Source organism: Capsella rubella, unplaced genomic scaffold, assembly GCF_000375325.1.
Source record: "Capsella rubella cultivar Monte Gargano unplaced genomic scaffold, Caprub1_0 scaffold_3, whole genome shotgun sequence".
Lineage (NCBI taxonomy): Eukaryota > Viridiplantae > Streptophyta > Magnoliopsida > Brassicales > Brassicaceae > Capsella > Capsella rubella.
In genome coordinates, this window is record NW_006238921.1 from 867976 (window position 1) to 890425 (window position 22450).

General features: G+C 37.5%; 6 protein-coding genes across 8 annotated transcripts; 2 read left to right on the forward strand and 4 right to left on the reverse strand.

Moving 5' to 3' along the window:
• Window positions 1–825: 825 nt before the first annotated feature.
• On the reverse strand, window positions 826–4568 carry LOC17893232. 2 transcript variants are annotated; one of them, XM_006298910.2, is made up of 19 exons: window positions 4473–4568; window positions 4287–4371; window positions 4127–4204; window positions 3983–4042; window positions 3786–3890; window positions 3577–3687; window positions 3456–3497; window positions 3153–3266; window positions 2871–3028; window positions 2630–2763; window positions 2443–2549; window positions 2288–2330; window positions 2120–2211; window positions 1987–2035; window positions 1821–1891; window positions 1596–1715; window positions 1434–1519; window positions 1300–1345; window positions 826–1172 (listed from the first exon to the last, which is right to left on the reverse strand). In XM_006298910.2, exons 1-19 carry the CDS (start codon window positions 4505–4507, stop codon window positions 1140–1142), a joined length of 1569 nt encoding a protein of 522 aa, XP_006298972.1. In that variant the 5' UTR covers window positions 4508–4568; the 3' UTR covers window positions 826–1139. The 2 variants fall into 2 exon arrangements, with proteins under 2 accessions (XP_006298972.1, XP_023641736.1); XM_023785968.1 differs by lacking the exon at window positions 3153–3266.
• Window positions 4569–4807: 239 nt separating this feature from the next.
• On the forward strand, window positions 4808–8487 carry LOC17892522 (protein SCAI). The gene is made up of 10 exons (XM_006299753.2): window positions 4808–5084; window positions 5312–5699; window positions 5925–6119; window positions 6218–6436; window positions 6532–6598; window positions 6685–6897; window positions 7195–7286; window positions 7381–7563; window positions 7651–7787; window positions 8020–8487. Exons 1-10 carry the CDS (start codon window positions 4966–4968, stop codon window positions 8225–8227), a joined length of 1821 nt encoding a protein of 606 aa, XP_006299815.1. The 5' UTR covers window positions 4808–4965; the 3' UTR covers window positions 8228–8487.
• A 105-nt stretch (window positions 8488–8592) lies between these two features.
• Window positions 8593–11448, reverse strand: LOC17890780 (pentatricopeptide repeat-containing protein At3g03580). Its single transcript, XM_006296895.2, has one exon. It carries the CDS (start codon window positions 11344–11346, stop codon window positions 8692–8694), a length of 2655 nt encoding a protein of 884 aa, XP_006296957.1. The 5' UTR covers window positions 11347–11448; the 3' UTR covers window positions 8593–8691.
• A 4057-nt stretch (window positions 11449–15505) lies between these two features.
• Window positions 15506–16868, reverse strand: LOC17893833 (protein TRI1). Its single transcript, XM_023786204.1, has 2 exons — window positions 16482–16868; window positions 15506–15794 (listed from the first exon to the last, which is right to left on the reverse strand). The coding sequence occupies exons 1-2, from the start codon at window positions 16818–16820 to the stop codon at window positions 15669–15671; spliced, it is 465 nt and encodes a 154-aa protein (XP_023641972.1). The 5' UTR covers window positions 16821–16868; the 3' UTR covers window positions 15506–15668.
• A 1063-nt stretch (window positions 16869–17931) lies between these two features.
• On the reverse strand, window positions 17932–18904 carry LOC17892487 (ribosomal protein S2, mitochondrial). Its single transcript, XM_006298451.2, has one exon. The coding sequence runs from the start codon at window positions 18837–18839 to the stop codon at window positions 18180–18182; it is 660 nt and encodes a 219-aa protein (XP_006298513.1). The 5' UTR covers window positions 18840–18904; the 3' UTR covers window positions 17932–18179.
• A 224-nt stretch (window positions 18905–19128) lies between these two features.
• Window positions 19129–22236, forward strand: LOC17891739 (ELMO domain-containing protein B). 2 transcript variants are annotated; one of them, XM_023786015.1, is made up of 10 exons: window positions 19129–19262; window positions 19804–19986; window positions 20077–20179; window positions 20267–20379; window positions 20943–21011; window positions 21111–21226; window positions 21318–21372; window positions 21575–21695; window positions 21780–21922; window positions 22003–22236. In XM_023786015.1, the coding sequence occupies exons 2-10, from the start codon at window positions 19837–19839 to the stop codon at window positions 22102–22104; spliced, it is 972 nt and encodes a 323-aa protein (XP_023641783.1). In that variant the 5' UTR covers window positions 19129–19262; window positions 19804–19836; the 3' UTR covers window positions 22105–22236. The 2 variants fall into 2 exon arrangements, with proteins under 2 accessions (XP_023641783.1, XP_023641782.1); XM_023786014.1 differs by lacking the exon at window positions 19129–19262 and adding an exon at window positions 19481–19498.
• Window positions 22237–22450: the final 214 nt, after the last annotated feature.

A 22450-nucleotide genomic window follows, 5' to 3' on the forward strand; every position in this document is an offset into this window, starting at 1 on the left:
GGGCCACGTGGATGACAAAATTATTCACGTATCTACTATCTCTATCAAAAAAAAAAAAAAAAAAAAAAAATTCGTGGTCAGGAATACTACAAACTTACATGTGTGACTTCGTATGTACACATATCTATCAAGTATCAACATAGTAGTAACAAATATATAACTTCATTTCGTTTCAACATGAACATTCGTTACACGATTTCTTTATCTTTGGTCCTATGATTTATATATATTATTTTACAACTTAATACCAAAACTCTAATATTTGTTTTTTTTTTCATCATGAAATGATATTTTTATATAGAAACTCTTCAACCATATTCATTACATATATAGTACGGATAGATAATTGATAAAAGAGTTCATAGAACATAATTATTAATATATGAAACAATTATATATACAAATATGCCAATAGAGCAGGAAATCATATTGTAACTGTAAAGAAGTCATCCTGTCAGGCTGTCACTCTGTGAATTACTACTAGTACTAATTATCAAAATCATAGTATTAAAGTTGATTAGAATGATGATACATGATCATCTATCTCTTAGGGATTCTGTAAAACCCAATTAGTATATTTGATATATATGATTGATTACACATCTACTTGCACATGGCTAAAGTTGTTCCCTTTTTTTTTTTGATATGTCATTGCCAACTAGCTAAAGTTTGGTTTATTACTGTAAATCTCGTGTTTTGGAACTAACTCTCGTTATTTTCGTGATCCAGCGAATTACTAAAATACATTTTCTTAATATTCGTTGTGATCTCTCGTAGTATAAAAACTCCGAACCGAATTAAAAAAAAAAGACCGCATCATAGAAGAAAATTAAAGAGCAAAGAATATTAATTGGAATTCAAAAACACAGAAGATTCCGACGGCTTGTAGCTTCAGTACAAAGTGTGAATGTTTTACAATAAGATTTTTTTTCCCCTTTTCCCGTGTTGAGAAAAAACAAAGACCTAAACGACAAAAAAATATATATATATATAATAATACAAAAAACTATAGCGATAACTCAATCATACTTACTCAATTATAAAAACATATAAAATCGCAGACCCATTTTATTAAAACTTTGATTGAAAGACGCGAGGATGGATCTCTCTGTTCTCTACTCACACCACTAACTTTTTTATTAAACTCGTCCTTTTCTGCGATCGTCCAGTGCCTGCCTCATGTAGTACAATAAGATTTGTGTTATTAGACTATAACACAAGCAGTTACTAGTGTTATTTTTATATTCAATAACGTCAAAAAAACTAATAGGTTTAGTTTCAGTAATTCTGAAAGCATACCTTGCTTTGAAGCATCCTCATCGTCAAGACTAGAGTGTCACGCATACTGGTATAAAACGCAAAAGTTCATTTATCTTAGGTGTGAGTCAAATCGAAATAAAATTACTGTATATTTTGCAGATGGATGTATGTACCGGATATTGAGTGTGCTTATAGGATGTGAAGATCCATCATAACTTATCAGAACAAACTGTGTTGAGTCTCCACACGGTACTTTTATCTGCAATCCTTGTGTTAGATTTTATGAACAAGACATTGAGCCAAGCTTATAAATTCAGTGTTACCATCTCTTTTACCTGGAGTTCCTTTGAGTATTTCTCTGAGATCACTAGAGCTTCTACGTTGTTCGTTTTTATCTGGTAACTAGTTCTCTTCAATATAACCGTTGCAGGTTCCCAACTCTCTGATGAATCCATCTTTCAAAATAAATAGCCAAATAAATAAAAACGCTTCTTAAATCCAAAATTCAATTAAACCTAAGACAGTGGATTCAAGCTCTGAGCTTCAAAGTTCAAACTTACCAGAAGCTGCACATTAAAGCTTGCTTGACCTCGGGATATGTACGTGTCGATTTCTGTTTGCATCTCTGTATCTGTATAAGCAAAAAACATTTTCAGCAAAGAAGAGACTGTAAAAGACCTCTTCGCTATCTACAAAAGACAGGTTATACTCAGTTGAATACATTACCACAACTAATCTTGTTTTGATCATTAGCAAATAATCTCACTAATTCTCCCTGCATTAAACAAACACACTTTTTTTTTTCAAGACAACATGAGTCATTAACGCTATAGATGCCGAAGAAATCCCAGAATTTTACCTGACGACCTTGATCATCCATCGGAATACATTCAACAGCAATCAGTTTATCTACATCATCCGCAGTTACAACATACTCTGGATGGGTGGCTCCTACATATGTTTGACCCATAGTCCAGTTTTTAATTATGCTGTAAAAAGTCAGTAAGACAAATAAATCAAATCTTACCCTCAATGTATTGTCTGGTGCCATCTTCAAGATGCCGAACCCACTTTTCAAGAAGAAACAAACAAATAGAGACGTATATTATTTTTTCACTGTTAAATCGGTCTCAAGGTTTTCTTAAAAGATACTTATTACCAAAACATTTTCAAAAAATCTACCTGAAACATACAGAGAGTGGTTCCACGCACTGGAAACCCACAACCAAGAACTTTCTCTCCAGGTATTGCATCTCCAATAATTTGAAATCCATCGATTCCTGGTCCCTCTGTTTCCAAAGAAAGGTCAGATTAAGATTTCTAATGTACAGCCACTAGGCTCTAAGAAAACGAAGCAATATTTTTCAACCTTCATAAACATGAGAAGCAAACTCTTCATTCCCATTGTAAGCATCAAACATGGAAGAATTCTCAGCTTTTTCTTCTCTTTCTCGAATCATTTCCTTCCCCGCCACACTACTTAGAGGATATCCAAAATTTTCCCTACAAGTGAGCATAATGAAGCAGGCATTTTCGTCACTGTGAAAGAACTTCATTGGTTAAAATAGAATGCAATGAAGTTTTTAGAAGATTGAGATATGATACCGTACCTTTTCGGCTGCTGGAAAATTCCTTGAGATCCACCGCCAATCTGATTATTAAATCTCAGACCTTCAGTGTCTTGCATAACGTTATGATACGGGTTTCTCATAACATTTTCCATTGGTGGCAAAAGTTGTTCATTGGTCCGGTAATCATTACCACGATCCTGCATCAAGGGTAGTATATGAACACACAAAGTAAGATTTTCTTTTGAAAAGATGTCACAAATTTTATAAAAGGTCTTTAAGAGTAAATGATAATTAATTTAGCAAATTACTTGCTGAGACTACCGTGGATCCATAAGAAGCTTGACTTTTCGAATTTCTGGGATCATGGTTGTCTTTATTAATAAACTCTGTTCCAGGTTGATTTTCCACAATAGATGATAATTCTCTAATCCTATCCTGTGATTTTACATTTCGTCACAGCATGTTCGAGAGGACAACATGAAGAGTATTCACATTCTTGCAGAGGTCTAATTAGGCTAAAGGACATATGTAGACAACAACATACTAAGGAAATGTGTGTAATACACTGAAATTGAGAAACTTCATCGGTTTTTGATAAAAAAAACTACAGGATAGAGAGCTTACAGTGCACGCTTTAGTCTTCCATTGCAACTGATCATGCAAGTGCTGCATACGAAAAATATGATATATATGTTAAGATTGTTTAATATATAAATCTGAAGAAAGATGTAGGGAAAGCAAATACCTTAATGCCGCTGGATATAGCGGTAGCATTTGCAACACGAGGCCAAACACCATACTCAGCTAGTAAACCAAGTAAGGACGTCATGAATATATACCTCTCATCTTCTGTAACCTAAAGATAGGAAGTGATAGACGTAAAGACGGAAGGGTAAAAGACAATGAACTTCAAAGATATGAGGCTACTGCTTAATTTTAGTCAAAGCCAATTACCTTTAAATCATGTGCCAACTTCAAATTTTCTTCAAGATCACCTTTTCGACGAGCCAATTCATTCAAGGCTGCCGTGACTGATTCATTTTGTTTCTCATCAATCGCCTAAAGAACAAGAAACTGTTAGCCAAACCCAGAAACCACAGGTGAAATCTTTGATCAATCTTGATAGATTAGCATAAAGCAAAAGCACAAACCACTCGAAGATCAGCACATTTTCTCTCCAACCCACACTTCTCATTGAGCAGCTGCATATCCTGTAATCAAAAGATGCAATTTCACTTTCTTCATTCAAGTTCACTTGAAAGATTCATGTGAGCATCATGTTATTCTATACACACCTTCAAACAAGCAGCAGCAATTTGTTCCTGAAGACTATGAATCTCCTCTTCTTGTGATCTCACTTTTGCATAGAGTGCCTGAATTTTCCAAGCTTAATCTCAGTATATTTAAGTGTTTTTGATTCAAGAACTAGAATTATAAGATTCTAGTATCAGGTACCATTTCCTCAGGATCTTGAACTAACTTGGCATTACTATCTTCTAGCTTCCTCGAAGCAGTAGGATCTTTCTCAATCTCATCATGCCTATTATAGAGAAACAGATCGAGAACAAAACAACTAAATATATAAACAAACACTGCTTCAAAAATCAAACGCTTGGGACTTAAAGGCAAAGCAGTAAATACCTTTTGAGAGATTCAGAGCTTCGATTGTCATCCATGGTGCTTAAGCTCTAGAACGAAGCTCGAATTCAAGGTCATCGGATTTTGTTTGTTTTTTCTATTTGATTCTTCTTTTGAGAAAACTCTACCAACAGTCAATTTCAATCTCCACGAAAACAAAGGGAATATTTCTAAAAGGCCCCTCAACTAATTATATTTTTCAGGATAGCCCGTGAACTACAACATTTACAAAATAGTCTGTCAAATTAAGTCAAAAGGTATCATAAATTGCACCCAAACGACTCACTTCGGAGTTCGGATGATTTAAAACCAAAAAAAAAAAAAAACAAAATCGATTACACAATTTCGCTGGTAAACCGTTCGGTACAAGATTTTAGTCAGCCAAAAAGTCGAATTCGTCGATCTAGACGACGACGACGACGACGACCAAACACTCCGCCGATCAACGGTCCTCTAGTCTCAACGAAGAGTGAGTGGCTTCGTCGTGACCTCAGAAATGTCGCAGCAAATCAGCGGTAATAATATCCCGCTGAGCGAAGTTTACTGGTCTCTCGTTAACAAAGCTGATAAGAAATTCTCCAAGATCAGAGACTTGCCCTTCTATGAACGCAGCAGGTACTCTTCCTCTCTTCCGATTCCGTTGAGAAGACCGGTGAAATTGAGAATTTCGATTTTTGTTTAGGTTGAATAGAATATGTACATTAGAACAGTGGATTTTGAGAGTTGCTAGATATCGATAATGGTAGGAAACAAAGTTGTGATGAAGAATGAGAATGAATCAAGTGCATAGAATTATCGATACGTTGTTTCTGATATCTGATTGTTGTTCCTTCTGTTTATAGGTATGAGAACTATTTCTTCAAGGTGTTTAAGGTATACACACAGTTATGGAAGTTTCAACAAGAAAATAGGCAGAAGCTCGTTGAAGCTGGGCTTAAGAGATGGGAGATTGGAGAGATAGCATCTCGCATTGCTCAGCTTTACTATGGGCATTATATGCGGACAAGTGATGCGGGTTACTTGTCTGAGTCCTATGTGTTCTACGAAGCAATACTCACTAGGGAGTACTTCAAAGAGGGATTGTTTCAGGATCTTAATATTGCAAACAAGCAGCTACGGTTTCTTGCAAGGTTCCTAATGGTCTGTTTGGTCCTGGGCCGCAGAGAGATGGTTCATCAGCTTGTTGATCAGTTTAAACGGTTGATAGATGATTGCAAGAGGACCTTCCAGGTTTATTTCTGAAAATTTATTCTCTCCATCTTGACTACTTTCTTGCCCCGAGCCTTAGACTGTTTTTAGGTGTAATTGTTTAAGTAATTAGGTCGCCTTACAAGAGATTGTTTGAATAATTAGGTTGCCTTACAAGAGATCATGTCTTTATCTATTTTTCCCCCGTTAAATCTAACATGACTGTTTTCCATTGTCTATTACGTTGACAACTTTCCATGTTGTCAGGAAACCGATTTTAAAGAATGGAAGGTGGTGGCACAGGAAATAGTTAGATTTCTGAAATCTGACACTGCATTTATGAACATCAGACCTCTAAGATATAGTCCTGTGCTGGATCCTAATTTGGATGCTGGTACACCACGTGCAAGTAGGTATTTAAGGTTGACGGATGCAATTTTAAGCAGTTACTACTATAACGAGGTAGTGCTTTACTTGTTCATGTTTAGTTTGAACGCCTAATGCCATTTTAATATTCTTACCCTCTAAAATTTGCAATCTTGCTGTATGATTTTCACCAGGTCAAGTACTCAGAGCTCACACTCGATTCTTTTAGAATGCTCCAATGCTTAGAGTGGGAACCGAGTGGTTCACTATATCAGTCAACTGGTGCTAAAATGGGTCAGAATGCTCCCATTGGAGTTGGTCGTATTAACTCCCAGAGTATGAATGATCCTACGTTGCCACCTAACCCTCGAAAAGCTGTCCTTTATCGTCCATCCATAACACATTTCTTGGCTGTAAGTGGAATTCAGTTTTTTTGCTGGCCAATCTAAAAGTCTGAGACATTGTTTCTCTGGACCCTCATCCTCTGAACTCTGTTTTATCTTGGTAGGTTTTGGCCACCATTTGTGAGGAGCTTCCTTCTCATGGCATTCTTTTATTATATTTGTCTGCTTCTGGTAATGTGTTGTTTAAGCATTGTATTATGCTTCTTCTCTTTGGAATATTGAGTTCCTTAGCTTTGAACATGTAAATTTTTACTCAGGCAAGAATGGGCAGATTTCATCATCTCCTTTGAGTGGTAGAAATGCAACTAGTGTTGAGGAGAATATCTTGAGAGACTTTGATTCTCACATAATCAAACAAGAGAGAGACCCATCACTTCAAATTACGCCATCTGGTCAGTCTTTGAGGCAAAATAGTGAGGACGCAGTCAGTACCCCATGTGGTTTGTCTTTTGGCAGTCATGGGCTCACAGGTATCCATTCCAGAATTTATGAGACTTTCATGTAAACATTCATCAAATTCTATTAGATTAGGCGATATGCATGTAGGAGGTTTATTTAATTAAGTACTGTCTATAAACAGAGAGAGGATACAAAGTAATAATTAGTCATGTATAGCTTCTAGAAGGCAGAAGGGCAAAACACTGAAATTTCCAGACATTCATAAAAATTAAAATCTTTTTTCAGGAACCAAGGCCAACATATAATTATTTTTTTATTTAGAATTTGCTATTTTTCGAAGTCTGATGATTGAACTGTCTTTCCCCCAGGATCAAGCTATATCTATCCCTCTGATTTAGTTCCATTCACAAGGAAACCTCTTTTCATAATCATTGACAGCGATAACAGCATAGTTTTTAAGGTGAGATACACATGTCTCTTACGATAACATTCATTTTTGATACTTATATTTGTAAATCGAGGAGATGTGAATGTTTTTTCCTTACAATGTGAAGAATATTTGTGGAGCGGAGAAAGGAGAACCAGCAGCATTGCTTCTGTCTCCATCACATGCTCCTCCGCTAATCTCTGCTGATTTCTCTCGTCAACCTAGTGGTAGCCTTTTCACCATTTTTCTCACTGCACCAGTCCAAGCTTTTTGCTTGTTAAGTGGGATTTCCGGCTCTGATATGGAAACGGTAGGTAGAAATAAAGCTTCATCCCTTGTTTCATACTTCTTTTTCTTAACTTCTTTTGTTTGCATGCTGACTACTGTCACATGTCAGGATATTTTTATTAAGGCAGAGAAGCTTATGTCCTCGTCTATGAATGAATGGGCTTCAACATTGGCAACATCAGATACCCTGCACCCTGTTTGGTCCCAGATACTAAAAGATCCCTTCTTGAGACGACTGCTCCTTAGGTAAATGTTTCTCTTCCAAGTTCTAAGAAACCTTCAAGAGCTCCTAAAATTCCAGTATCAATGAAAAAGCAAACTTGATCTAATGGAATATTACAAAATTGGAGGTTCATTTTTGGATATAGATTGTGTAGGAAATGTTCATTTTGTATATTGAAGACTCTCAAACTCTATGAATCTTCAAATCTTCTTATTTATCCATCTGTGGTTTCGGATTTTGTCCCTTTAACTGCAGATTCATTTTCTGCCGGGCTGTCTTGGCACTGTACACTCCAGTCCTCAATAACCAACAAAATCAGCCAGAGTGCTTTCCGTCTCTCCCGGATTCGCTAGCACCAACCTCTCCTGCGGTTCAAACTGCTGTGCTTCAGATGGCTAATGTATTTGGGGCCACAAGTAAGTTTACTTTACCCCAAGATATCACAATGCTCGAAAGCCTCTAAGCTACCTCTGCGACTAGAAGAGCTTCGGTCTGAAATATTCTTGTGCAAATCGGGAATCTCGATTTGGTCAATGCTTCTTCAGTGTCATTGGAGGTTTATAACCAAACCTCTTTTGAGATTTATGGTTGAAGAACATATTGGTGTGCGAAATTAACAAAGTGTTTGATGCAGAACATGTGATTGGCTCTGATGTTTGGTTTTTTGTTTTTGTATATTGATTCAACTTTTACAGTCTAATGGAAATTCACCATCTTCTTTTATTTGATCAAGAGATATAAGAGGTTCTCCAGCTGAATATGTCGATTTCATTGGTCAAGTCTAGTAAGACAATATAAATTGCGTAGATTTTTCACGACACAGTTTAATGAAACCGCAAAATATGATTTTCGATTATAAGAAATCACTTTTTAATTCTCGTATGATTTTCCGCAAGTCCTTGCTCTGAATTACATAAAAGAAACTATTCACCACCGATCTTTGCAGCTACAAGTTCCGTTTTTGAAGAGATGGAACCGATTAGCATCCCGCACTAATATCTCACGCCCCACGATCTTCGATATCAACTTTGTGACTTCATGACAATCACCACAGACACGAAGGTTCTTCATCACTTGCAACGGTGTCCCTGGTTCTGTATTCAGCAGCCCAAACCCAATTGCTAACCTCTCACTGTGCCCACAGATCAAATGTCTCTTCTCTTCTTCCTGTAGATTCTGCGGCACTTCCTTTGAATTGGGTATGTACCCTTCTTTAGCCATGAGACTGTAAAGTATCTCTAGCGACTTATGGATGGCTTCCGACTGAGGTGCTGAAATATCTCCTGCACGGAACACGTGAACTATTTTACCAATTTCTATCCAGCTATATCCCGGATTCTTCCTGATGAGTTTATCATTCAAGGATTTGCGGATTAGGCTCACTTTGTCCCATTTTCTCAATGCGGCATACGCATTTGATGCTAGAATCGAGTAACCTGGATCATCCGGATTCAGTTCAATGATCTTCCTAGACACTCTTTCTGCGGTTTCCATGTCCCTACTTGTTCGACAAGCTCTTAGCACAGATGCCCATATGCTCGCATCAGGTTTTATCGGCATTGTTTGGATAAATTCTTCGGCTTTCGAAATCTTCTGAGACCTGGACAGCAAATCAACTACACACGCGTAGTGTTCTATCATCGGGTCAATTTTGTAGTGAGTTTTCATCTTCTCAAAGCAAGCCAAGCCTTCTTCTACCAAACCAGAGTGGCTGCAAGCATAGATGATGGCAATGAAGACAACATTATCGGGAACAATACCGGATTTTTCCATATCAGCAAAAGTTTTAAGAGCTTTCTCACCTTCGCCATACATTCCATATGCATAGATCATCCCTGTCCATGTTACAATATCTCTTCTACTCATATGTGCAAAGACTCTAAAGGAACTCTCCAAACAACCACATTTTGAGTACATTTCAATTAGTGCATTACCTACTTGCAACTCAGATTCATATCCAAACCTTAACAGACAACAATGGATCTCCTTGCCTAGTCGTTTTGCAGCAAGTGAAGCACACATAGGCAATGTAACTAAGAAAGTAGCCATATCAGGCACCACTTCGCTCTTCCTCATTTGAGTAGTTACTTGCAAACCGGTTGCAAAATCCCCAGAACTAACACAGGCTGAAATAACCGTGTTCCATGTCACTGTATCCCGAGTTTCCATACTATTGAATATCTTCAGTGAATCTCCTACTTCCCCGCACTTTGCATACATATCAATCAATGAATTACCAACAGAAAGATCGAAATTAATTCCTGATTTCATCACGTTCGAGTGTAGCCCTCTCCCAAATTTCAAGTCTGCAAGACGCGTGGAGACAGATATAAGCATCAAATAAGTGATGTGATCCGCTTGCTCTTCCATGATGATCATCATCAACCTAAAGAGTTTCATGGCTTCTGAAAGATCTCCGTTTTGTATATATCCACTGATTATCGAGTTCCACGAAACAGTATCCTTGCATTCCATGCTCTTGAAAACATCTCTTGCTGTGACCATGTCAGCACACTTTGCATACACATCAATTAGAATGTTTTTAACAGTAGTGTCAAGCTTAAAGCCAGCTCTCAACACATAGTCATGAACGTACTTTGCTAAGCCCAAGTCCCGTAAGTGTCCACAGGCACGGAGAATAGAACTAGCTGTTAAGATATCTGGCTTGAACTGATCCAAATTTTCCAAGAATATCCTCACAGATGCTTCATGCATCTCTAAGTTGAGATATCCGCAGATTATAGTATTGTAACTAATGGAATCCCGAACAGCCATCTCATCAAAAACTCGTCTTGCATCTGTTGGTCTGCTAAATTTCAAGTACATTGCAAGTAGTCCATTGTCAACCACCACAACGGAACTAACACCTGACTTGAGAACAAAACCATGAAGTCCCTGTCCTTGTTTAACAACCAGCAAATTCGCAAAGGCGGGCAAAACACTTGAAACCGTGAAGGAATCTGGCACAATCCAATATTTTTTCAGTTCATTATAAATCTCCAGGGCTTCTTCATAGTAACCATGAGAACTATAGCCAGAAATTAAACTGTTCCAGGACACAAGATCTCTCACGGGCATAGCATCGAACACTTGTCGTGCTCTACCCAACAATCCCATTCTCGAATACATATCCACAAGTGCATTGCCTACATATAAATCCGATTCGAAACCCATCTCCAATATCTGTTCATAAACCAAATCTCCCGTCTCCGCATCGAACAATCCTGCGCAGGCTTTGACAACCGAAGGAAACGTGTACTTATCAGGCGAAACCTTGGAGTCCCGGAGTTTTCCGTAAAATTCGAGGGCTTTAGGGTATAAACCATTATTACAGAAAGCTCTGATGATAGAATTCCAGAGGTAAACATTTTTGGCCGGAGAAACTCGCCGGAAAACAGAGAGGGAAGAGGCAGGTTCACGAAAATGAGAGTACTTGTGGATAAGCTTGCCGGAGAAGAAGTCGGAGCCGTCAAGACCGAGAGAGATCACAAGGGCGTGGACTCGACGAAGCTCATTGAGGTTAGATGACGATGAAAGAGCTTTAGAGATGAAAGACGATGATGACACTCCTGTAGTCTGCATTACGCCATTGCAGAGTTTTTACCTCTACATTATCTTTTGGGAATTTTGTTTAAAATGCCACTTTCAAAACTCAATTTTTCTGTTTCTGCCATCTATTATAACATTTTTGATTCTCCCATCTATTATAACATTTTTGAAGTATAATTTTTTTGGTCACTTTTGTTTAAATTTTTATCCCACCAAATACCCTCAACATTTTGTTAATCAAAGTTATCTCATTAAGGTTAATTGTGTCATTAGTGAAGTCGGGTCGGTTTGTTTTAACAATTTACTACCCGATTGCAAAAATCGGATCCTATATTGATGCTACAATTTATTGCAAAAATCGGATCCTATATTGGTCCTATATTAATGCTACAATTTATTACAAACGGAACATTAATTGTGTCATTAGTGTTAGTGTTATTATTATTTTTTGGTTGTCTCAAATTGTTTTTTTTTCTGGACAAAAGGTCGTTCCATATCCATATTGTTAAAACCAGGAAAAAGGAAAATTACAAAAGTAAACAACATATACACTACGATGAAATGCATAAGAGTTTTTTTTTTTTTTTTTTCAACCAAAAAACAAAATGCATAAAAGTACTATAAACAAAATCCATCACAAGTAATCCGGCCAGGGCTATATTCACATCAAGTGTTAGTCCTCCTGGATTTGCTGTTGTAGGACTAGGATAATAAGATTACATCATTGTATCTATACATGATTTCAGTTATGTCTTAACTGATAGTTAGCATCAAGACCTAGGTGTCTGTAAGTTTAGGATACTAGTTATAATGGGTTTCATCATCACTTTTTTTTTTTTTTTTTTTTTTTTGGCTCAATCAATGTGTTTAGCATGAGATGTCTAAATGACTAAATCTGATGGTGTATGCTTGTGTCTCTTGTTTCCAACTTGCTCGCATGTCTGGTTCAATATAAGTAGTAACACAAGGAACCTCTTGGCTCTAGACATATCTTTCCATTTTGGAACTGAATGGTGTGGTTGCCAAGGCTAAGTGGTCTGATGTGGACCTCTAGGAGAACAAACATGGATCATTTTTCTGGGGAGATAAAATTGCACGAGTGTGGTCTTCAAAAGTTTGTCAAGCATCACGTTAGTGTCACAGCCTATTCCGGGGAAGATGTCAAGCAAGGCCATTTTTTTACTTAAAATAATTGCTCCCTTCCTCTCCGCCAATTTCACTTGCACCGATTCAACATCATCACAGTTGTTACAAGCAAACACTAGTTAATAAACTAACATCAACTATGCGACCAGCCTGCAATATGCAATATTACAATACAATCCATTGTGATACTCTAATAAAAGATAAAGCGTGAAAAGTACAAGTGGGTTTAAGCATGACATATAAAAACGTGAATAAACGAAGCAAATAAATACAGTTAGACGACAGAAGCAATCAATCAGCAAACCCTAAATTGGAGACAGAGGAGGAAGGGTGAGAGGATAATACAATCAATCAACAATGTCGATGCTTTTGGTGAAAAAAGTAGCCGATGTGAAGCAGAAACAAGTGACGATGGCAGAGCAGAGGATCCCTGAAAGCATCTACCTTTCACACAACATCGGATCTTCTCGTGGTTGGGTGATCAGGATGAACAACGAAGATCTAACCGTACATCTCACCAACATGTTCAACCCCTCAGCTCCCAGATCCACTCACAAAGTCATTTCCCTCCCGATCCTTCTTACTCCTTACAATGCTCCTGTCCTTTCACAATCCATGGCGATTGCTCAGGTTTGTAACGTCTCTCTCTCCTCTTCCCCTGACAACCTTGACCAAGAGTGTATCGTGGCCGTCAAGTTCTGGGGACGCAGTATCTCCTTCTGTACAATCGGTGACTCCAATTGACACCACGATCAGTCTCTTTCCCGCCGATGCAGTAGCTCATTCGTTGTCTACTCCAGTAAAGACTCCACCTTTTATCTCACGCCTCCCACTGATACCTTCTTCCGCAAGGACGCTAGGAATATGCCCGAACCTAAATTCCCCTTCCTAACTTATTACCGTCAACTCAGACCCTTAAAGCATCCAAACACTTGGAGAGTATGAATTCGAGCTTCTCCGAAGGTGCACTCGGACCAAACACTTGGTGGAGTCACCCTCTGGCGATACATTCATCATTGTCAAATATCATTTGCTAACCTCTAAGGGGAAACCCGTCTTCCGTTGGGAGACGCAAGACTTTGATCCTTGGGAGGTGAAGACCGGCAAAAGTTGGCTCATGTTGTATATGCATGATCCAGCCACAAGGGAGGAGACTTATGTCCAAGACATTGGGGATCTCTGCATCTTCTTAGGACAGAACGAGCCTTTCTGTGTCCCCGTAAGCATGTATCCCGGACTTAAGCCCAACTCCATCTACTTCACTGAACGGACTCAGGTTTTTCTCTACAATATTGCCGACCAGACCTTCACAAGACTCTCTCATGACTGTCAGATTTCGAATCACTGGATTCAGCCCATCGTGCACAAGTAATTTCATATACATGAAACGAGTACTCTTGGTTAGTATTATATGCCTTTTGTGGGTTGCATCAAGTCCTGAAATCTGATGTTGTAGTACTAGGATAATTAACACGCATGATTCTAGCTATGTGTGACACAGTGTTCTATCTAGCTCCATGAGCTTAGCATTGTGCTTGTTGTTTCTTTCATCATCAAAAATTTCTCTAGTTCAGTTTGTGTTATGTGTTCTATCTAGTTCAAATGGTGTAAAGCATTTTGCCAGAACGAGCAGTTCGAGTTGAGTACAGTTAAAGGTTTCAAAAATGGCTAAGCTTATTTCACAGTTGAGGTGAAAACTAAGGGAATGAGTTTTGCTCACAAAGCAAATGCCTCTGATAAGAAAATGGCCAAGAAATTGGCTTACAAAATTCACTTACAGAGTATCTTGCCTCCAAAAAACAGTTTCTCTTGTGGACCTGAATTAGAGTAGACATGATAATTAATTCTCCCAGAGAACTTATGTATTATTCTTGACTAGAATTTGAATTTTTCTTTTTCTCCATCATGAGTTATCAATTAACCAATTTTGTATTGTACTTTGAATTTACTTTTATCAGCATGTATTAGTCAAACAAGAACATAACTGAACTAAAATCAATCTCTACAAATAATTCAAAACAATATGCAGAGACAGAAACAAAAAATTATATCAAGAATATAAAGACTTGATGTATTTGTGCCTTTATATATTTTTACTTTTAAACACATCCAAATATATTAAAATTTAATAGGCAAATTAGATAACTTCAAAATCCAATAAAGAAACTCTTGAATAACACTAAATTTTAACTGATATTTTTAAAATATTAAAGCAATAGATTTTGACAGAAAATTAGATACATGATTTAAATAACATATGATTTTCGTTAGATTTTTTTAAATAAATAAATTAAAATCTAATAATTAATAAACTTCGTTGGCCAATATATGTATTTTTTTACAAACTAGATTTGGTTTTAAAATTGAAACGATTAGATACTAATTTGATATAAAAAGTGAATATTAAATTTGAGAATCGATAAAGAGAATAAAGGGGTAATTTGGGTTTTGAGCGAAACAGAGGAGATTACTTGGCCCTGACATTATAAGGAAAAGAACAGAGAAGATATTGGCTTTTCTTCGTCTGTGTGTGATGGAAAATATCAACACCAAACATGAAGGAATGCAAAATATGATTGAGTTGCCTGACGATGTACTGGTGAAGATTTTGTCACACCTTCCGATCAAAGAGGTTGGGGCTACAAGTGTTTTGTCAAAAAAATGGCGCTATGTTTGGAAACTGACTCTGAAGCTAGAGCTCTGATTGATTTCGGTTTCAGGAGGAGATACATTGAATCATCTGATTTCAGTTTACAACAAAGATGCAAGACATATATGTAAATAGAACCCTATACTCTATCAAGATAGTTACTCTGTTCCTGTCTCTTTTATGGTTTCAAATCTTTCTTATTTCTTTACAAGATTTGGAAAATTGTAATTTTACTTCCAAGTCATGGTTATAACTTTCTGGATACACAATAAAAGCTTGTGATTTGTTTTGTTTGATTACTCTTTCTCGTTGACGCTGTTTCTTTCCAAGTTTGGAAATCTTTCGAGCCTACTAAAACTTGGCTTGATCAGGCCTATGCGTATCAAGATTTAAGCCTTCACGCACAAACACTAAAGAGTTAAGAAGCTTATGCCAAAGCAGTTCTTCACAAGTCAACCATTAGTCAAACAAATGTTTAGGAACATGAACGAAAAGAGTTGAACGATATTGACAACATTAACAACACGGCTTACTAAAAACCAAATCAGTAGGTAATAATCTAAGCAGTCTTCACAAAGTGCGGGGACAAGAGTTTTGAAACCTCCAGAAACCCAACTTTGTCTTTCCCTTCAAAGATTAGCTTCAGTGTCTCATCGCAGAAAATCTCCCTCTTGTCAGCTGGGTTCTGCAACCAAAAGAAGCAACACATTTTGCACCAATGTTAAGATAGAATATACTAGTATTCCCTAACTAGATACTATAACTGTCTCAATCCAATGGCACATTATCCTCATAGAGATTGGTATTTCTGGTTGCTTTCTAGGTTCTTAAAGCCAAAAGAGAACGTTGTGTTGGAGACCTGTAACCATATCATCTCACAAACAGGGTAAAAACATAGGAGCTGTAGCAAAGACAGGGGAAAGCAGAGACTAAAATAAAGAGGGCACATGAGGGGAAAATTGTATAGAATGTGAAGACTCTAAGAAAAGCAACTTCTACGGCATTAGTAAATCATAGGCTCCAGAACTAAACTACATTAACCACAACAACAAGTTGCGTTCAGAGATAAAAGCATAAACCTTTTGGATTAGACAATTGAAGGAGATGAGAAAGATCACAAAATCGAAAATCTGAAAGCAAAAAGTGTATCTTTTGGGTTGTCACCACATCAAGCTTCTCAACTAAGTTCATCAAGTAGTTTATATGACTCAAGAGACCAGGGAAATATAAGCAACGTACCACAGAGAAAATCTCGTCTACATGCAAGACCTATATCATAAAGTGGTGGAGAATCTAGCTACCTTTCGCAGATTATGATGCCTATACTCAAACGTTACAACAAAAGCAAAGATAGGGAGAAAAGAAGAGGAACCTGAAGATCGTGGGACTTGATGTAGGTCCAAATCTCTTTGATGGCGTCAGTACGCGTAGTTTCACCGGTACCAAGGAACTGGGCGAGAACTGGAGACACAGGGGTCACCTTAAAAATTCCGGTAGACCTTGGTGTCTTCTTCGCCAGTGAATCTGATTTCGCCTTAGGCTTAGGCTTAGCCTTGGTCTTCGTTTTCGCCGCGGGTTTCTTGGTAGATCCAGCTGTGACAGCATTGCTTACACCTCTCGAGGAATAAAGCACAGAAGAGGTAGCTTTGGACGCAGGAGCTAGAAGCGATCTGCATCCCCTGAAAACCATTGCTGCAACGGAAGTCATCATCTCGCCGTCAATTTTAGTTCTGTTCTCCTTCCTAGTAGTAAACAAGAGAGTGTGCGATTTTTGGAGAATTTAGGAAAGTTTTTGAGCCAGAAAAAAAAAAAAAAAAAAAAAAAAGTTTGACCTTTGACTTTGCCACGCGGCGACGTTTGAGATAATCTTTCATTGACACCAAAAAGTTTTGAACTTTCAACTTTCTAAAGATTTTAAGATCAAAGCAGAGGATCTTGAGTTTTCTCGTCCACAGTCATAAAAACTTCTTCTTCTCTATCAGCTCTCTGGGAAATTCACGTTTTCGTGCGTTTAAGAGTTCTTAAGAACAGTTTTGGGAGTTGTTGCAAAGACGGGAAAAATCAGAGAGTAAAATAGACTAAACATTGACAGATGGACTGATGGAGAAACAAATTAGATATAATGTGAAGACTCCAAGGAAAGCAACTTCTATGATAAAATGTGAAGAAGACTCTATGCAAAGCAACTTCTACGACATTTAGTAACAAGGGAACTCCATCCATAAGTAAAACTATTTTAACAAGACCAACAAGGCACAACCAGAGATAAAGATTACATCATTAGACAATTGAAGGAGATCAAAAATATCACAAATCTGAATTCTAAAAAAAGCAAAAGTGAAAATCTTTTAGGGGATCACCACATTCAAAAAATTTCAACTATGTTTATCATGCAAGCTGGTATGACTCAAGCGACCAAATATAGCAAAGTCCCATATCATCAGAAAGTGGAGAGAATCTACATACCATTTCGTTGATTTTGATGTTATACTCAAAATTCAGAACCAATGCAGAGAGAGAGGGAGAGAAAAGAAGAGGAACCTTAAGATCAGTTACTAATAAGAAAGTCTCTGTAGCATGTGTTGGATCAGTTGCTTGTCGAAACTAAACTTAGTAACAAAAACTATACGACGGATAATACAAAATCGAGAGATATGACCAGTCTCACCAGAGATCTCCCAGAAAACCAAGAACATGACAGAAACTCCAATAAAATTCAGTAAAGACGATTGAATTGTCTGAAGATACATTCCAGTGTAAAACCCTAGAACTCAACAATCTTACATCAATGAACTGATGGGTCATTCCAAAACCTTGAGAAGTAAACAATACGATGCTTAAGCATTTCCAACAATGAGTTGCGCAAGGAAACGACAAGGGGTTTACCGAAATGTAAAATCCTAGAACTGAACAATCTTACACAGGTGAGTATCCATCAGAGAAACAAAATCATCCATGTGTAACAACATTTAGAATTTCAAAGTTGAAGAAACCACAATTCTGAAGAACAATTATTCCAGACTCTGAAAAAGAAGTATAAAGTTTCATACTTTTGCTGCAAATATCCAAATCAAGCAGCTAAATCCTTCATCAAATCTTCCTTGCTCCCGTCTTTGATCCCCAACTTCATCTGCTCTGCCACAAAGCACTTGGTGATCACATTGCAGAACAAATACACAAACTTGACCGAGTCACGAGCTGGCACAGGATACGTAATCTTCTCAAAGAACTCCAACGGCACGTTAGGATCCACAATTGCAACAACCGGAATCTGAAGCTTCGATGCTTCAAGTATCACCGAGCTCTTCCTCTCAGTATCAAACACAACGACGCAATCAGGCATAGTAGTCGGACCAAAGCAAAGCTTTTTGTGCCTAGATCGAAACTTCTTAGGACTGTAACTGTTAGTCAGAAAGCCACCCATCTTCCACAGATTCATAGCACGGTTGTGATTATACGAATCGCCTTGGATCCGACGAGAAGTGAGCTCGATAATCTCGTCGAAGAGAGGATTGGTGTTGACGAAGAAGATGTTACCTCTCATGTGAGCGAGATTAGCGACGAAATGAGCGGCGCTACGGAGGCAAATCAGGGTCTTGTCTGAGTCGATAATGGTCATCCCGTTACGCGTCCCGTAAGCGTATTGCTTGAAATGATGCTCGGCGGCGCGACGGCCGAGATGTGATCCGGTGTTCAGAAGCTTCTGGATTACTGCAGCGTGAATAGTCATTGTTCGTCGCCGGAACAAAACCTACCGGAGAGGGTTTAGGGTTTTTAGATAAATTCGCAGATTGAATTAGAGATCTGTTTGAGAAACTGAAAGACGGATGAATCTGGATCCCCCTCGGGTCGGGTCATTCCGGCTCGGGTTTAAGATCCTTACAAATACAATCGGCCCACTTAATTCAAAATGTCTAAACCGGGTCGTCGTACATTTAACCATTGCGCACACGTCTCGTTGACCAAACAAAAAAGAAATAAAATTTATTAGAGATTAGAGTAAAGTAAGAGAGATTGATTAATGGGAAATAAATAGAAATTTGGCGGCGACTAGAGTTTCCTTTGGGTTTCCAGATATCGTGAGCTTATTCCTAGCTTTCTCTCGAAGGAAGAAGCTCTCTCATCTTTTCTCTCACTCAGATCACGTTCCCCTGTAAGAGAATCTATCAAACCCAATTCGAGAAATTTGTGTTTTGTTTTTCCTTATTAATCTATCTTAGCTTTCGGATTTTGTATGTTTCCTTGTGATTTGGTGTTCAAAAAAGACGATCTGAGATTTGGGGCTTTTAAGCGATCCGGTTTTGTCTGAGCCTATTCGTTTATCTTCCAATTAGGGTTTGTGGTGGAGCTCTGTTTGATGTTCTGAATTTTTTAACAAACGATTCAATGGTTGGTGACTTTGCATCGGTTTGTAATTTGCTAGGTTGACAAAATTCTATCTTGTTTTGATTTCCGATGAAGCTTGTAGGGTTTTTTTTTTTTGGTCTAATTGGTTTCTCTTTTCATGGATCTGTTCTGTGAGCTTGTGTAGAATTGGGCTCTATTGTGCCAAATATTGGAAGACTGGGCACACTTTTAATTTTGATCTTTCTGCTGCATTATGATTACTGGCAAGACAAAGTCTCAAATTTTCAGTTGTTGTGTGTTTGTTTTGTTTTGTTTTCTTTGATCTTATTTCTGCTATTTTTATGCAGGGGCTTATTCGCTGGTATCTGTTGCTTTACAAGATGGCATCTGCCACTCTGAGAAGGCGTCTTCATCACGGGGATGTAGATGGGAGGAAGTATGAACGTTATGATGCTACTGATTCTGAAACATTAAGCGAACCTTTGTTAGGAAGTAGTAGTACTGATAATAGTAGAGATGAGTACAATGAGGTTAGTGCTTCAGAGTGTATTTTTTTTTTTTTAAATAGAGAGATGAGACGAACCCTTTTATGTATTATTATCTGTTGTGTGTCTCTTTAGGAGCGTACTCTGGAGGATATTTGGGAAGAAGAACGGAAGAGACAGCAAGTTCACTGGACATTAATCTTTTCTCAGCTGATTGCACAATGGGCTCAGTGGATAGGTATGCCTTTTATTATCTTGTTACCCTCACTCCCTGATTGTTCAAAAGAGGGATTATCTCAATACAACTTGTTTCTTGGTTTTGCAGCCAAAATTGTCTTTGGATCTGGCTCAATTTTTGGGAGGTTTCTTTCTCTGCCTTCATTTGGTCAAATTGGTACTGGTGGTAGGCTCTTGCCACCACCTCTTAGTATGTTACAGGTAATTGAAAGGATCTCCTTATCTTTTTTGAACATTAGATACCAAAGGATTTCGACAAAAAAAATAAAAACAAATATATATAAGAATATGTTTAAGAGGAATATAATGTATATCAGCCTATACCATATCTCGTTGAAGTCCAAATTTTCACATTAGGTTCTTGGTCTTAGCATTGTTTAGTTGCCTTTGAGAGATAAGACTGCTAGTGTCACTATATTTGCACTGTCTCGTTTCTAAAAGTTTGCAAGACTGCAAAATACTATATTGGCTTGTATTTGGAAGAATATTGGTAAATCTGGAAGATAAATAGATAAAATAAATATTAGAGTTATCAGATTGTGTTTCTGCTCTGTGCCTCTAAGTCTCTTACCTTTGTATGTGGTTTATTAGGAAGCCTACTTAGTAAAAGTGATGACTTTCTCTTGTGGTCTCTTTGTTTCTCAATTGCTTGGCTTTGTTATATCTTAAAATCTCAGTATTTTGTTTTGTTTCCAGTTATCCGTGGTCAGTTTGACTGTCACTGTCAATTTGACCTCGAACTGTATTTTCTTACCTCTTATTAGGAAGAAAGGCTGAGAAACATTAAGCGAAGAATAGAGATCCCATTTGATGGATCTCGAATGGAGCATCAAGTAAGTGTTCTCATGGACTCTTTCTGTTTGCTTGATTCTCTATATGAATTCCGGATATGCAATGTTTTGTTAAAATTGATGTAATCTCATGATTCACAGGATGCTCTTAAACAACTTTGGAGGCTAGCTTATCCACAGAGGGAACTACCACCTCTTAAATCAGAACTCTGGAAAGAAATGGGTTGGCAAGGAACAGACCCTTCAACAGATTTCCGGTACACAAATAGTAGCTTTGGTCATGGAAAATCCTTCAGACCTCTCAAGCCGTTTTACTGATGATATGGTTCCATAAATTGGTTTTTGTAGAGGTGGGGGATATATATCACTGGAGAATCTAATCTTCTTTGCAAAGACCTATCCGGTATGTGATTCATCTATAATTCACAATCACATCTACATATGTTTGATTTTTATCATGCCCCTTAATAAAGAAAACATACATATTTGCTAAGAGAACTAATTACTTTATACAATTTTCAAGTATATAAGAGAAGTAATCACATCTACAATATCTTTTGACTTGCTATGTTGCTAACAAGATTTTTGTGATTTAATTATGACAGGAATCTTTCCAGAGATTGTTACATAAAAGAGATGGAACAAGAGCAGACTGGGAATATCCTTTTGCGGTGGCTGGCATCAATATCTCATTCATGTTGGCACAAATGTTAGATCTTCAATCAGGTAAAAAGAAGTTGAAGAGTCCAGCTAGAAAGTGATCAAAGCTTTTTCATATTTCGTTTTTCCAAATGGTGTTTGGTTGGTCAGGTAAACCATCAACAGTAGCAGGGATAAGGTTCTTGGGATTGCTGGAAGAAGATGAAATGGCATTCGACAATCTTTACTGTATAGCTTTCCAAATGATGGACGCTCAATGGCTTGCCAAACGAGCTTCTTACATGGAATTTAATGTAAATAAATGTCTTCTTGGTTATGAATATGATGTCTTCTTGGTTATGTGTTGTTAACCGGAATTTAATTATTTGGGCAGGACGTCCTGAAATCGACGAGGGCACAATTGGAACGTGAGCTGGCACTTGATGATGTTTCAAGCATCAGAGACTTGCCTGCTTTCAATCTTTTGTACAAATAATATTATTAATTTCTCAATTTTAACTGCCAATTTTTTCCTATAATTTCTATCTGTATGACTGTATTTAAATAAATAATTTGAGGAAAATTCGGTGTAATAAATAATTCATCATTATTTTATTTTTTTGCTGAATACAGTATTTATCCTTTTACTCCAGAGAAGGAAAGAAAAGAAATGTCAGCGAGTTAGGAGCAGGCTTATTGCTAAAATTTGCATTCGATTATTTTCTTTCACTTTCGTTATAATCATCTCTATGATCAATATTTTACTTTTTGATTTTCTTTTCCTATAACTAGAGAGAACCTACAAATCAAAAAAAAATCACGTGATAAACTTAGAGCGTAAC

Bases quoted from the DNA above. Each gene is read 5' to 3' on its own strand.
- LOC17893833 (XM_023786204.1), bottom strand. From the start codon at position 16,820: ATGATGACTTCCGTTGCAGCAATGGTTTTCAGGGGATGCAGATCGCTT. The intron at 15,795-16,481 runs GTTCCTCTTCTT...TTTTGGTTGCAG, and splicing joins TCAAGTCCCACGATCTTCAG to AACCCAGCTGACAAGAGGGA.
- LOC17892522 (XM_006299753.2), top strand. From the start codon at position 4,966: ATGTCGCAGCAAATCAGCGGTAATAATATCCCGCTGAGCGAAGTTTAC. The intron at 6,898-7,194 runs GTATCCATTCCA...TCTTTCCCCCAG, and splicing joins TGGCAGTCATGGGCTCACAG to GATCAAGCTATATCTATCCC. The intron at 7,788-8,019 runs GTAAATGTTTCT...CTTTAACTGCAG, and splicing joins TTGAGACGACTGCTCCTTAG to ATTCATTTTCTGCCGGGCTG.
- LOC17891739 (XM_023786014.1), top strand. The intron at 20,380-20,942 runs GTAATTGAAAGG...ACCTCTTATTAG, and splicing joins CACCTCTTAGTATGTTACAG to GAAGAAAGGCTGAGAAACAT. The intron at 21,696-21,779 runs GTAAAAAGAAGT...TTGGTTGGTCAG, and splicing joins AATGTTAGATCTTCAATCAG to GTAAACCATCAACAGTAGCA.
- LOC17890780 (XM_006296895.2), bottom strand. From the start codon at position 11,346: ATGCAGACTACAGGAGTGTCATCATCGTCTTTCATCTCTAAAGCTCTT.
- LOC17893232 (XM_006298910.2), bottom strand. From the start codon at position 4,507: ATGGATGACAATCGAAGCTCTGAATCTCTCAAAAG. The intron at 4,372-4,472 runs GTATTTACTGCT...TCTCTATAATAG, and splicing joins AGCTCTGAATCTCTCAAAAG to GCATGATGAGATTGAGAAAG. The intron at 3,688-3,785 runs GTAATTGGCTTT...TCCTATCTTTAG, and splicing joins AGTTGGCACATGATTTAAAG to GTTACAGAAGATGAGAGGTA.
- LOC17892487 (XM_006298451.2), bottom strand. From the start codon at position 18,839: ATGACTATTCACGCTGCAGTAATCCAGAAGCTTCTGAACACCGGATCA.